The sequence below is a fragment of the Phacochoerus africanus genome, chromosome 10, assembly GCF_016906955.1.
Source record: "Phacochoerus africanus isolate WHEZ1 chromosome 10, ROS_Pafr_v1, whole genome shotgun sequence".
Lineage (NCBI taxonomy): Eukaryota > Metazoa > Chordata > Mammalia > Artiodactyla > Suidae > Phacochoerus > Phacochoerus africanus.
Genome location: NC_062553.1, coordinates 4,644,617 through 4,659,143, shown reverse-complemented (window position 1 = coordinate 4,659,143; position 14,527 = coordinate 4,644,617). Strand labels below are relative to the sequence as shown.

Below are 14,527 nucleotides of genomic sequence, written 5' to 3'. Positions count from 1 at the left end.
GCCTCGCTCAGTGGGTTAAGGATCCGCTGTTGCCATGAGCTGTGGTGTAGGTCACAGACAAGGCTCGGACCCAGTGTAGCTGTGGCTGTGGTGTAGGCCAGAGGCTACGGCTCTGATTCGCCCCTAGCCTGGGAACTTCTGCATGCAGCAGGTATGGACCTAAAAAAAAAAAAAAAAGACAAAAAAACAGAAATCAAGCCCTTTTGGTGAAGCAAAGGAGCTTGCTGAGTCCTCGGAGGCCCAGCCCCCACTGCGTTAAGGGAGCCGAATCAGAGAGCAGCCTTCAGATCAGAAAAGCGACAACGGCAAGACAGCTTAATCCATCTTCCTTCAGGGGCTGTTCCCCATCCAGCTCGGCCACACGGATTCCCCAGCGGCTGAGCAGGCTGCTGGCTCCAGGTCCTGCTAAGGACACATCTCAGGACTCACCTCATCTCCCTCCACGGCATCGTCCCCAGCGCTGGGTGGCCCGTCGGAGCCCCGGGGGGGGGGGGGCGGGGAGAGCCCCACCCTGAATTCACGGAACGTGAGCATCTGTCTACCAGTGCCTCACAGGGGGACCCAGTGAGCGAGACCAGGCCGGGGGCGCCTCGGAGCTGCCACCCAAGGAGACACAGCGCAGACACATCTCGTCTCCAGATATGAGTCTGGACATAGCCTTTCTTTCCCTCTGACTTGTTCGCAGCCGCCTCTCCTACACCAGGAAGCAGGCCTGGTACCTAAAAGATGAGCAGCGAGAACCCGAGTGACTTCTGCACGCATCATCTCCTCAATGAAGGAAGTAACAACTGTGCCTTCAGATCCCCGTACGCACGCGTGAGATGAAGCTCTCGGCACCCGGGCCAAGGTGCTCCCTGAGCACTATTTCTCTGTCTCTTCATCTTGAAAGCGATACATGCCTTTTTTTTTTTTTTCAATTTTTTCATTTTTAGGGCTGCACCTGCGGCATGTGGAAGTTCCTGGGCCAGGGGTCGAATCGGAGCTACAGCTGCAGCTGAGGGCTAAGCCCCAGCCAAGGCACCACCAGACCCGAGCTGCCTCTGCAACCCAGGATGTAGCTTGCGACCACGCTGGATCCCTGACCCACTGAGGAAGGCCAGAGATTGAACCCGCATCCTCGCAGAGACACCCTTGGGTCCTTAACCCACTGAGCCACAGTGGGAACTCCCACCTGTCTTTCTTGCGCTTCGTCTTCCTGAAACCACAACTCCTAGAGGAATGGAGTTGTGTGTGCATGCGTGTGATTAAAAAACACAACATAAAACTTACCACCTTAACCATTTATAGACATGTATGCCGTCGTGGAACGGCTCTCTAGAACTTCTTTATTCTTGCAAAACTGAAACTCTACGGCCAATGAACAACCACCCCCACCCCTGCTCCCGGCAAGCGCCCTCTGCTTCTGTACGAATCGGTCTCCTCTAGGGACCTCATACAAGTGGAACATAGATCAGAGGGTCTGTAGTTGTGACGGACTTATTTCACTTAGGATAATGTCTTCAGGATTCATCCACGTTGCAGCACGTGTCAAAATGCCCTTCCTTTTAAGGTTGAGTCACATTCAACCTATTCCGTTGCATAGATAGAAGCACTTTCTTTTTGTTGTTGTTGCTGTTTTTTTGTTTTTTCTTTTTTGTCTTTTGCCCTTTCTAGGGCCGCACGCACGGCATGTGGAGGTTCCCAGGCTAGGGGCTGAATCAGAGTTGCAGCCACCAGCCTACGCCAGAGCCACAGCAATGCAGGATCCAAGCTGTGTCTGCAACCTACACCACAGCTCATGGCAACACTGGATCCTTGATCCACTGAGCGAGGCCAGGGATCGAACCCGCAACCTCATGGTTCCTAGTCGACTCGTTTCCGCTGCGCCAAGACGGGAACTCCCAGATGACCTAACTAGACCTTTGCACCAAGAAGACATACAGATGGCCAGAAGGCACAGGAAAAGATGCTCAACACCAGTAATTATTAGAGAAATCCAAATCAAAACTACATTGAGGCGCCACCGCTCACCAGTCAGAACGGCGGCCATCAAAAAGCCTACCAACAATTCATTCTGGGGAGGCTGTCAGGAAAAGGGACCCTCGTGCACGGCTGCCCGGGATTAAATTTGTACAGCCGTTATACAGGACAGCATACAAGTTCTTCAACAAGCAAAAATAGAGTTGCCATATGATCCAGCAATCCCTCTCCTGGGCATATATCCAGAAAAAAACTATAATTTGAAAAGACACACGAATCCCCATATTCATAGCAGCCCTATTCACAATAGCCAAGACATGGACACAACCTAAATATCCATCAACAGAGGAATGGATAAAGAAGATGTGGTATATTTATACAACAGAATACTACTCGGCTATATAAAAAAAGAATGAAGTATTGCCATTTGCAGCAACATGGATGGGTCTAGAAATTATCATACTAAGTAAAGAAAGAGAAAGACAAATACCATATGATATCACTCCTATGTGGAATCTAAAATCGGACTCAAATGAACTTATCTATGCAACAGAAACAGACTTGCAGACATAGAGAACAGACTTGTGGTTACCAAGGGGGAGGGCAGAGGGGAGGGATGGCCCAGGAGGCTGGAATTAGCAAGATGCAAAGTCTTAATCTATAGAACGAATCAACAACAGGACCCTACTGCATAGCACAGGGGCCTACGGTCCATGTCCTGTGATAAAACATAAAGAAAAAACGAAGTGATCTGACAGGGTTTGCTGGCCTGGGGACACACACACACACACACACACGAGCAGGGAGAAAGAGAAAAGGGAGAGCATGAGAGCAGAAGTTAGGCTCCCTTTGCAGCTGTCTTTGCTCTGCCGAATGCCTCCAGAAAAGCCACAGGAAGCAATGAAATCACACCTCTGAATTCTGAAAAGGCTGGCAGTGGCCCAGGCACCTCTGCGAGTGGGAGGGAGATGAGGACTAAATATAGGAGAACAGGCTGAAATCTGTCTGGGAAGCAGCTGTGCCCTGAGGTCCCAGCCCCCAGGTTGCTCAGCCAGGAGACCACCGCCCCTTGACCCTGGCTGCCACCGGGAGGTCCCAGACCTGGGCCTTCTGGAAGCGCTTCCTTCCCGCTCCGCTTCCCTTCCTTGAGGGAACTTTGGGGAGAACTTTCCAAACTTCCTGAATGATCAAGTGCTGGAGCAAAAAAGGCCCCCGGCTCCCTGGAGGATGGGTTTGAGTTGATCATGCTTTTCAGGATGCGGTTTGGATGAGTCAGAAGGAAAGCCAAGTGTTTCCCGGAGGCAGAGGGGGACACGAAGACACACACACACACACACACACACACACACACACACACACACACACACACGCACGAGCCAGGAGAAAGGGAAGAGAGTGCGAGCGTGAGACCAGAAGTTAAGGAGACAGTCAGAGACTTAAAAGGGGCAGGGCCTGCAGCTGGGTGCTCTTCCCATTAAGGATGACAGTTCCATGTGCCACCCGGCCCTCGGCCCCTGGCTCCACTGAGGGCGCGTGAATTTGCCATGGTCACTTTTGGTTTTACTTGGAAATATTTTCTACCAGTGTAAAGAGATGCGAGGAAAGCAAACGAGGGAGGCGGGAGGAGCCGAGAGCCGCCCCGTGCCTCCCGTGGAGGGCGCTCTGTGCATGTGTGGTCACCCCCGTCCCCGCTGTCCCACTTGGGCTGTGCTCAAGCTCAGGTTCTGCCAGGAGACGGGAGTAGGGAGGTTCTTCTAATCAGTTCTCCCCTCTCTGCCCTCTGACCCTGTGACGCCTGGGAGGGGCGGAGGAGGATGCTTCAGCTTCCCTGTTCCAGCAACTTCATCCTGCCCACACCACTTACTGTGGCCCGCGGAACATGGGCCGAGGCGTTAGGAGACACCGTGTGCCCTATCCGCCCTCCCCTGTGCCACCAGAGGATCCAGCCCGCCCAGCCGCAGAACGCGTTCCAAGAATTCCAAGGAGAACGTTGTGACAGGTGGAACAGACCTAAAGCCAACCCTCAGCCTAAAGCACAGCCTCCCTGCTCAGCCCAGACCTGAGAGCAGGAGAATAGGCTGGTCTGTTTTGTGCCATATTGAAGCTGCAGCTGATTAACACAGAGAGGTTAAGTGACTCCCCTAAAGACACACAGCTATTAAACAGCAGCCTGGAGACTTATTTATTTATTTATTTTGGCTTTTTGGGGCCGCACCAGAGGCCTATGGAAGCTCCCAGGCTAAGGGTCCAATCAGAGCCCCCGCTGCCAGCCACAGCCACATGGGGAATCAAGCCATGTCTGTGACCTACACCGAAGCTCACGGCAACACCAGATCTTTAACCCACTGAGTAAAGCCAGGGATCGAACCCGCATCCTCATGGATTCTAGTGAGGTTCCTTAACCACTGAGCCGCGGAGGGAACTCCAGCCCGCAGACTCTTTCTCTGGTCTCCTTCTTTCCCCTCAGGCTGGGCCTGGGCTGCAGGAGCAGGAGGGTCCCAGGATAAGACTCAGGATGCAGGGCTCAGACTATCTGGGGTGGGCGGGGAGCCGTGCCCTTGGTGAAGAGCAGTCACCTAATCACCCAGTGGGCAGAAACTACTGTCCTGTCCAGGGATGCACCCGGGCCAGGCTCCGGGAGAGCTTGGGCCTCTGAGTCAGGCTGGAAGATGTGTGGGGGCAGGACATGGGGAGGGCCCTGCTGGGAAGGTCCCGGGGGCTCCCTGACTCCTCCAAGACCTGCCTGCATCAGCCTGCTGACTTGGCACCTCTGGCTCTGAGTCAGCAAATAAGGAGCTGCAGCTGGTCTGGAGCATTTGTGCAGAATCACAAAAAGAAGCCCACTCCTGGAGGTTGAAGCCTATAGGCCACCCCGTGATCTTGTAAAAGGCACCACTTCCTCCAGATAAGCATGGTCTCTCGGCAAAAAGAGAGCAGCAGGATGTAAGTCCTTTTGGCGCTGGACCGTATGCTTTGTTCAGTACACAACCTGAACAACCAGGCCAGCAGCCCTGGAAGAGTGGAGAGGTTGGCTGTTCGGTTCCTGCTGCCTCACCAGGGACCCCACGGCCCACACCCACGTCCTCAACAGATGTGCTCGGATTCTGCTCTGCTGAACTGAAACCATGTCCCAGCCCCTCAGTCCTTGTGGTTTGAAGGAAAAGGCTTTTCCTTTAGCCTCCCCGGCCTGCCCTCCATCTCAAAAGGCTGACTCAAGGATTCATGAGTTATGGACGTTTTGTTATAGCTAAAAAATAAAACTAGTTAAAACAAGTCTCCACTATGTCACACCCTGCTTGGGCCACTAACTCATTACCAGAGTTAACTTTCTAGTTAGAGTTCTACGGCGCCTAGAGTCCGGCTTTTCACAATCTCTACCTTGCCTAACGGCTTTCTTTTACTCATGGTGACTTTCTCGTTTGCGCTCTCTTGCACCTCGTGTGTTCTTGTGTAATCGGAACACCCCCTAACACCCCTCCCTGTGAGCAATCTTATTCCAGAGAGAAAGTCAAGGAAGAATAATCACAAAGGCCACGAGAAACCATCACCGGACGGACCGATGCTGGACCTGACGACTCGGGAATGATCTATGGAGGGAGAATAATGTAGACCCCCCCCAATCAATAACCCTGCCTTCCGAGCTAAGACCCCTTCCTCTCCCCTCTCAAGGCAGGACACAGTTTTGAGGCGTTAGCCTGCTCAGCCTCCTCTGCCCGGCAAAGCACTAAAGCTGTTCTTTCGGCTTCACCTGACACTCTGTCTCCGAGACTTAACTGGTACCCGTGGACAGAGGTTGAGTTTTGGCTAAAATCTCACTCGGGACAGCACCGGCACACAGTAGGTCCTCACTGCTGACGGTGTGTCTGATGAATAAGCTGCCCGTAGCAACAGGGAGTTGTCTGCCTGAGGCCGCTGGGACTTAACCAGCTTCTGTCTGCTGCTTCCCCCTTGCGTGCGGGTGGAGGGAGGGGAGGACGTGGACTCCCAGGTCTGGTCCAGGGTGAGGCAAACGCCAGGGGGTCCAGTCCCGGGGATGGGGAGGGAGGAAGCGGCAGCCGGAGGCAGTGGGAGCCCAGCGCCCTCCCCGCCTCCAGCCTCGCACCTGCTTCCCGTTGCTAAATTATTTTCCGCCTCCTGCAGCCGAAGCTGCCCGTCTTGGAGCTGAGCCCTGGAGGGCGTGGGGGCCCTAGGGAGCATTTGGCTGAGATTTACAGCAAAGGGGAGTGTGCTGGGGGAGGGATGGAGAGCGCTGGGGGAGGGGAGAGCAGGGAAGGCTGGGGGAAGGGCTCGGGAGGAGGCGAGGAGGGGGATTAGCGCTGGGCAATAATCCAAGCCCAGGGCCTCCCTCCCTGAGCTGGGCGGGCAGTGCAGCGGGGGAAGGGCTTAGGGCATGGCCAGCCGTGCTGGTTCTGAGGGCTTTGCCCCCTACAAGCCAACAAAAACCTACAGCAGAGGCCTCCGCACGCATTCTCATCTGGAAAGGGCAGAAGGGATAACGCCCAGCCTGGAGCCAGGAGACCCCAGGAAGCCAGGCGTGGCCCCAGCCCAGGCAGGGCAGGAAGCGGCTTCTGTGGGTGGGTCCTTCCCGCTCCCCAGGCTGGGAGCTGCGCTACCAGCGATCTATCGGGCCTCTCTCATGGCCCTAGACTTGGCCCCTTCCTGTCCATTCTGGGTTTTAACATCACGGGCATCGGGAGGGGACATGGCAGGGTCCCCATAGCTGGCGCCACGCCCCAGGGCCTCTGTTTTGGGCTTCTACACCCTCCCTCCCACCTCACAACCACTCAAGGTTGTAGGCGTCTGCACTGTACAGATCAGAAAACCGAGGCACAGAGAGGCCAGGTGAGGAGAGAGGCAGGCGGAGGCAGGTGTGCTCAGCTCCTGGGCCACGGGCTCCCGTGTCGGAGAGGAAGAGGGAGGTGCTGGGGGCTGCACTTGTCACAGGCACCGCAAGCCTCCAGGGAGGTCAGACAAGGTTGTGACGCTGCTATTTCCTTTTTCTCTCTTTCTTTTCTTTCTTCCTTCCTTTCTCCCTCCCTCCTCTCTTCTTCCTTCCTTCCTTTCTTGCTTTTTAGGGCTGCACCTGCAGCACATGGAAGCTCACAGGCTAGGGGCCAAAGCTGCAGCTGCCAGCCTACACCACAGCCAAAGCAACTTGGGATCCAGGCCACCTCTGCAACCTACACCGCAGCTCACAGCAACACTGGATCCTTAACCCACTGAGTGAGGCCCGGGATCACACCCGCATCCTCATGGATACCAGGCGGGTTCTTAACCTGCTGAGCCACAAGGGGAACTCCTGCTATTTCCATTATCATAGGAGGAAGCTGAGCCTCGAGGGGCCTTGGCTCCAGGCTCACAGGGGGACAGTGGTGGACCTAGGATGTGAAGGCAGGTCTCAGGGCCCGCGCTCCATCCACCTGCTCTGAAGAGCCGGCCTGGGGACCGGCTGCCATGTGGGGCCAGCTGCCCACTCCTCCTCTGTCCGTGTCTCCTCTGCCCCCCCTCTACCGCCCCCATCCCTCCTCGGGCTTCCTCTCCCCAGCTGGCTTCTCCCCTGGAGGAACCCCGAGCCGGGGCGTCCACCACCTCGAACGGCCTCGGCACAAGTGTCCCTCAGAAGCCCTAGGTCCTTTCTGACCCGCCTCTACCCAGGCCACCACTTCTGCTCTCTGGACCACATCGCCCTTCTAGGCTCAGCGTAAACACCCCCTTCTCTGCTCTCCCTGGGCCCCCAGATTCCTCAGGGCCCGTCCCTGGCGGCCAGATCCCAGCCTCCCTCCACGGAGGCCACAGGCCCACATCCCCCTCCCGCCCAGGCAGCCGGTGCCTGTGGGACAGGAACACAGACAGCCCCTCACTGGGGTCGGGAGGCGAGTGCCTCCCGCTCCGGTGTGGCCCCTGCTCCCAACGGCAGGGCCCCATCTGCCTCGTTCCTGGCTGGGGCTCAAAAGGTCCGTGCTGAATCGAATCAGCACATCCTAGGGAGCGTGATGGTGGGGGACCCCACCCAACATCACAAGGGGGGCAAACAGCGTACAGCCTCAGAGCGGGGTGGGACTCGGGGCGGGCAGGGCTCTCAAAGTGACCACGGCTTCTCTGCTCTGACCCAGCAACTCCTCTTCCCAGCACCTGCCCCCAGGCGACGTGTCAGTGAGTGAAGAGACAAACGGATGAGCATCTCACAAGAATGTCCCGGTTTTAAGAGCGAAAGATTGGAAACGGCGCTAAGGGCGTTCCCGTCGTGGCTCAGTGGAAACAACTCAGACTAGCATCCATGAGGATACAGGTTCGACCCCGGCCTTGCTCAGTGGGTTAAGGATCCGGTGTTGCCGTGAGCTGTGGTGTAGACGTGGCTCGGATCTGGCGTGGCTGTGACTCTGGTGTAGGCCGGTGGCTACAGCTCCGATTCGACCCCTAGCCTGGGAACCTCCATAGGCTTCGGGAGGAGCCCTGAAAAGACAAAAAAAAAAAAAAAAAACCCAAAAGACAAAGAAACGGCGCCAATGTCCATTGAAAGGGGGCTGGTAAAACAGTGCACCTGTTTAGAGAGGGAAGGAGAGACGGATGTTTTTACGTGAAGGAGCATCGAGGTATGTGACCTGAAGACAGCAGAGTGTGGGGCAGAGGGTACAATGTGTCCCCATCGGGGACCAATGGGGGTGTGTGCGTGTGCGGGCGAGGGGCTGCTTAGAGGAAACGGGCATCTCCGGAAGGAGTCGTAATAAACCAGCGTCACATTTGCCTCTAGGGAGGGGACCCCGGGACAGGGCTGGAAGGAAACGTGCATGGTGTACACCCCTGTGCCTTCTCAATTTTGAAGCCGGAAACCGTCTTCCCTACACTAAAAACACATGCCAAATGAAACAAGAAAGTTGCAGAGGGATTGTAAAAAATCAGCACCTTCCAATGGAGGATTCTTTTTTCGTTTTTTTGTCTTTTTAGGGCCGCACCTGCGGCACATGGAGGTTCCCAGGCTAGGGGTCGAATCGGAGCTGTAGCTGCCAACCTACACCACAGCCACAGCCACACCAGATCCGAGTCCCATCTGCAACCTACACCACAGCTCACGACAACGCTGGATCCTTAACCCTCTGAGCGAGGCCAGGGATCGAACCTGCAACCTCATGGTTCCTAGGGGGATTCATTTCCGCTGCACCACGACGGGAACTCTGCACTGGGGAATTCTAGAAAGATACCACCTCCATGTCCACCTCCATCTCCTACCCTGACCCTACCCCAGGCCTTCACCCGTGTGGTTGCCCTGCCTACAAGGCCTCCCTCCCTCCCTCCCTCCCTCCATGGCCAAGCCCTGCTCATCTCCAGGGCCCCCTTCTGTTGCCACTTCCTCCAGGAAGCCCTCCCCGACCCCTCCCTCACTGGTCAGCCCCAGGCCCCTGCATTCTCCCTGTCACACCCCTCAGTCTCAGTCCGTATGTACATATGTCCCCTCGGGAGCCTGGAGGGGGGGGGGGGCTGGACCTGAAACGAGACCCCAAGACTCAGCCCCCAGCCTCTCACCTGCCTGACTGCTGAGCAGACCATTCTGATGCAGGATTGAAAAGCCTCCCAGACGGGCAGGGCAGTGAATCCAGAGACTACACTTAGCGCGCCTACTGCTTGGCCTCGGGCCAAGGCCACACTCTCATCCGATTTGCCTAAAAGCCCAGGTGGGGGCGGGGTGTGCATTTACCTCCTTGCTGTGTTCAGGGCTCCCGCTCTGCGAAGCTCGGCCAGGCGTCCCCAAGAAGGACGTCGTTGCTGCTTGCTGACAGCCCGTCCGACAGACTGTCTTCTGCCGCAGGGGCCAGGCTGCCCAATCTGGCTGGTCTCCAGAGGCCTTGGGTCACTCATGGGGGCGTTCCTGGCACGTGAGGTTGCCCAAGCCAGTTCCCTGAGGGCCAGGTTCCTGCCTGACCCCGTTTGGGCCCCCGAGTCCTGTCCCTGGGCCAGGCCCTGGTCACATCAGTGGAGACAGCAGTGGAACACGGGGTCTCTTCCAAGGCAGAGGTCTCTGGTCGAGGCAAGGGACACGCCAGAGTCTACCATCCGCCATCGCACAAGTGCCACCGGCAGGAATCACAGCACAAAGCAGTGGCTCAGCTTGAGCAGATCCAAAGTGCCAGCCCCAGGCAGGATTCACGGCTCAGGTTCCTAAGTGGCTCCTGGCTCCAGAACGTGATTTATTACAGAATCACTGGGTTACGCTGCAGAGATGGCCGTGGCTTCTTTAAATGGATTTTCCCTGGCGGCCTCTCCACTGAGGCCCAGAAGGTGAGCAGAGGCAGGAGGGAGCGCTCAAGTGACAGGACGCCGATGTATGAACCTGGGGGGGGGCGGTGGTCTGGGGACCGGAAGTGGCCTTGACTGCATCTGGCAAGCTTGCCCTGCGCTCAGCCGGCTGCTCACCCCAAGGTCACCGGTTCATCGCCTGTCTTCAGCACATTCCTGATGCTCAAAGCTAATGGCATCGTCCTAGAAAAAGGGAGGGGAGGCCAAGTGAGACGAGAGCAAAGCCATGTCCTGAGCAGCTCTGCAGGACGCCTCCAACTGGCAGCTCTGGGCGGCTGTTCTGTTCAAACCATAAGCGTGGTGACCACAGCGATTTCCGATCTGGGGTGTCTTTGGGGCTCTTTGGTGTGTGATGGGGCCACTGGGCTTCCTGGAGGCCCTGGAGGATGGAGATAGGCATCTTCTTTATTTCTGCTTCCCAGCACCTCCCCAAGGGCCAGGCACGCGCCTGGTGGTGAAATTAAATGCTTACTGAACAAATGGATGGGTGCATCCATTGGCAAACAAATCCAGAGTGGTGGCTGGGTGGGGTCACCCACATCACTGTCCCCTGGGCTAGTGAACATGGTAGCAGCTTGCTGGCTGATGAGCTTCTCTTATGTCTTGATGGCATCCCCACCCCCCCCCACCCCAACCCCACCTCAAAATAAATCCATTCTTTTCTATCACTGGCTATGGGTAGGTGCACAAGGTGTTAACATCAGGGGAAGCTGGGCGAGGGGTGTGGAAATCTCTGCACTTTTCATTTCAACATAACTTAAAATCGTCAGAATTGGGGTTCCCGTCACGGCGCAACGATTAACAAATCCGACTAGGAACCATGAGGTTGCAGGTTCGATCCCTGGCCTTGCAAAGTGGGTTAAGGATCCGGCGTTGCCGTGAGCTGTGGTGTAGGTCGCAGACACGGCTAGGATCCTGCGTTGCTGTGGCTCTGGCGTAGGCCAGGGGCTACAGCTCCGATTCGACCCCTAACCTGGGAACCTCCATGTGCCGCGGGAGCGGCCCAAGAAAAGGCAAAAACAACAACAACAACAACAATTGCCAGAATTCAGATGCTCTGCCTAGGGCTCAGGAGCCCTCGGATGCTTGTCCTGGTCCTTGTCCTTACCCCGCACCCGCTTCCGGGGGGACAGCACTAGGAAGGGACCTCTGACCTTTCCCTCCAGCCCCTCCCCACCCCTCCCAAGGAAAGAGGTGACGTCTCTGATCAGTGAGCCTGGGGACAGGGCCTAGGCACACAGGGCCCAAGCCCTCTTGACCCTTCTTCTACCCCTGGGTCCCACGTCCGGGTCAGGGCAGGGTCCTGTTCCCAGAGGAAGTAAGTGGTGCCCGATGGGGATGAGGCCGTGGCAAAGGCTGCTCGGCAGACTCCGCTCTGGTGGCACACCCAAAGTTCAGCTTCCTGCCTCAGAGCCTTTGCCTATGCTGTTCCCTCTGGCTGTAACACCCTTCCCCACCTCACCCATGCGTGAACACCCATTGGTCTCAGGGACTCTGCTTGGCCATTCCTTCCTGAATGATCTCCCAAAGCCAAGCAGAAGTAGCCTTTCCCTTTGTCTTGCATACAACACGCTTAACCACGACCGCACGGTGGCTGGTTTACACATGCATCTCTCCTGTGGCCCTCTGAGCCCCGGGGCAGGGACCAATGGGGACGCAGGGACCAATGGGGACGCACCTCTTTCTTCCCCTATATTGTATTGACTGTCCTTTTTTTTTTTTTTCTTCTTCTTCACTGTTTTTCTTTTTAGGGCCGCATATGGAAGTTCCCAGGCTAGGGTTCCACTTGGAGCTGCAGCTGCAGGCCTACACCACAGCCACGGCGACACCAGATCTGAGCTGCATCTGCAACCTATGCCAGACCCTTAACCTACTGAGTGACGCCGGGGATCAAACCCGCATCCTCACAGAGGCACCATCGGGTCCTTAAGCTGCTGAGCTACAACGGGAACTCCCACATTGCCTGGCTTATACTGGAGGTCCATAAAGGTCTGCCGAATGAAGGGATTTATCAGAAAATTCTGCTTGGCTTTACTGTTTTAAAATGTAAAAGATATGATTACTTAAATCAAGTGTCTCAATAGGCAGACAAAGATCTCTGAAAACCTGGGGAGGGGCCCTGGGGTGGTGTTAGGAGCTTTTACGTTGTTCCAGCCCTGGCACTGAAGACACCGGGGCCAGACAATTCTTTGTTCCAGGAAAAGCCGTCCTGTGCCCTGTGGGATGTCCCTGGGCTCCACCCACTAGATGCCAGCCGTAGCTTCCCAGTTGTGATGACAAAAAACACGTCTCCAGATGCTGCCAAATTTTGCCCTGGAGTCACTGGGGGGTGGGGGGGATCGCGCCCACTTGGGAGCCACTGGGCCGGTCACTCGGTAGGTTTGGGTACAGCAAATAGTCCCTTTGCTGCCTGGACATTTGCAAAGCCGGCTGGACTCCTGAGCGCTGGCAAGTGCAGTCCTCCAGAGCTCTGACAGCCAACACAGATCCCCAAGCCACAGGCAAAGCACTTGCCACGAATGAGGGTTTTGATTGCAACCAATTTCTTAAAACGCTCTCCGGAAGTCCTGCTTCAAATATTTATGGCATCTTTGAAATGGCCCCAGAGAGTGAGCGGTCCTTCTCCATTTATAACTCCAGCAGTGATTGATGGACCTGGGCGCTGCTGCAGACGCTTTGTCTAAGCTCTTGGTGCAAAGCCAGGATCCTCGCGGGGCTCCGGAGCACGGGGCACGGCGGCAGGGGGGCGGCTTGGAGGACAGGACGGGACCTTCCACCTTGTTCTTGCAGCCATTGCACGGGGAGCCCTGGTTCGACGGCGACAGAAGCCTGGCCCATTCCAGGATCGGGCATCGGCCCCGAGGGCCAGGGAAGCTGGAAGCAAGAGCACAAGGAAATGGTCTCTGCTTCTACGTGTTTGTCAAAGCCCCTCTGATCCCACATTTCATCCAAGGGAGAGAGGACAACGGCAATGCAGGGATCGAGCGCTTTCCAGGCCCGGCACCTTCTAGACCAGTCCAGACAGGCACACGCCGTCAGCACCACGTTATGGACGAGGAAGCTGAGATTCCAACCCCAGGTCACCTAAAGGCCCGACAAGACGGTCACTGACGGTCTCCCCATACAGTGAAGTCCCCTATCAGGGTCATTCACAGTGACACGGCCTGGTGACCTTCCCATTAAAGGAAATCAATGTCCCCTGGAGGCCAAGCTCGGGTGCCCTGGGTTTGGTCTTTTTTTTTTTTTCCCCCGCTAAGCTCCACCATAAAATAATTGTGACATGGGACAAATTTAGCAACTGCCCTTCAAAAGTGACCTCGTTTTGCTTATAGGTCACTACTCCCCTGGCGTCATGGTTTAAAGAGTTCGTTTCACCACGGGCAGGTCTTACCCAAAGCCAACCCCGGGGAGACGGCTTACAATCTGTTTTTCTGCAGGGCAGGGAGCGCTGCTCCTCAAGACCTGTCACAGCCTGGCAGAAGCAAGGCCTCCGGGAAAATGCGACACTGGGGATGAGGACGAGGTGCCCCCTGTGACCTTCTAGAGAAACATCCTAACAGCCCCCTCCCACCACCTCATTATTTATCCAAATTCACCCCACAAGGCTTCCTGCAGACCCTGGGGACAAAGACATTTAAGTGGGCCATTCTGTCATCTCACTGCAAAGAAACAAAAGTATATCCATTGGGAGTTCCCGCTGTGGCTCAGTGGAAATGAACCCTCCTAGTATCCATGAGGATGCGGGTTCGATCCCTGGCCTCGCCCACTGGGTTAAGGATCTGGCGTTGAGGAGAGCCGTGGTGTAGGTCACAGACGTGGCTGGGATCTGGCGTGGCTGGGGCTGTGGTGTAGGCTGGCAGCTACTGCTCCGATTCGACCCCTAGCCTGGGAACCTCCTTATGCCTCAAATGCAGCCCGAAAAAGACAAAAAAAAAAAAATGGGGGCAGAGTTTCCTTTCTCATAGTTGTTCTCAGCATCATCAACACAATCTCCTAGGGGACATTTTAACTGCTGGCCACCCCTCCGATGCTTCAGGAGCGCTTACCCCTCTCTCTCTGTCAGGGTCCTTCCCTTTGCCTAAAATGCCTTCTACCTGCTTATGGGAAGGTAGATCAGAGGATAAGAGGCAGAGGTCATTTTCCTAGAAAAAGATCAAAGCTGAAGAGATGTTCGCATTCCCAAATAATAAGCCTGGGGACAACTAATTTGACATGAAAGTCACCGGTCAGAAAAAAAGAAAGCTGAAGAAGATCAATAACTCCAGCTGTCAGTTAT

The 14,527-nt window shown here is 55.8% G+C and overlaps 1 protein-coding gene and 1 long non-coding RNA gene across 2 annotated transcripts in view; both read right to left on the bottom strand.

Moving 5' to 3' along the window:
- The window catches only part of LOC125137831 (uncharacterized), a 44,055-nt gene extending 33,319 nt beyond the window's left edge, over positions 1-10,736 (bottom strand). The window contains exon 1 of the long non-coding RNA XR_007137520.1: positions 9,653-10,736. This is a non-coding gene — a long non-coding RNA (uncharacterized LOC125137831). The remainder of the gene's footprint in view (positions 1-9,652) is intronic.
- A 1,438-nt stretch (positions 10,737-12,174) lies between these two features.
- The window catches only part of C10H4orf50 (chromosome 10 C4orf50 homolog), a 64,110-nt gene continuing 61,757 nt past the window's right edge, over positions 12,175-14,527 (bottom strand). Inside the window, exon 11 of the mRNA XM_047798567.1 lies at positions 12,175-13,125. Coding sequence (XP_047654523.1) covers positions 12,880-13,125 — 246 coding nt within the window. The 3' untranslated portion in view covers positions 12,175-12,879. The remainder of the gene's footprint in view (positions 13,126-14,527) is intronic.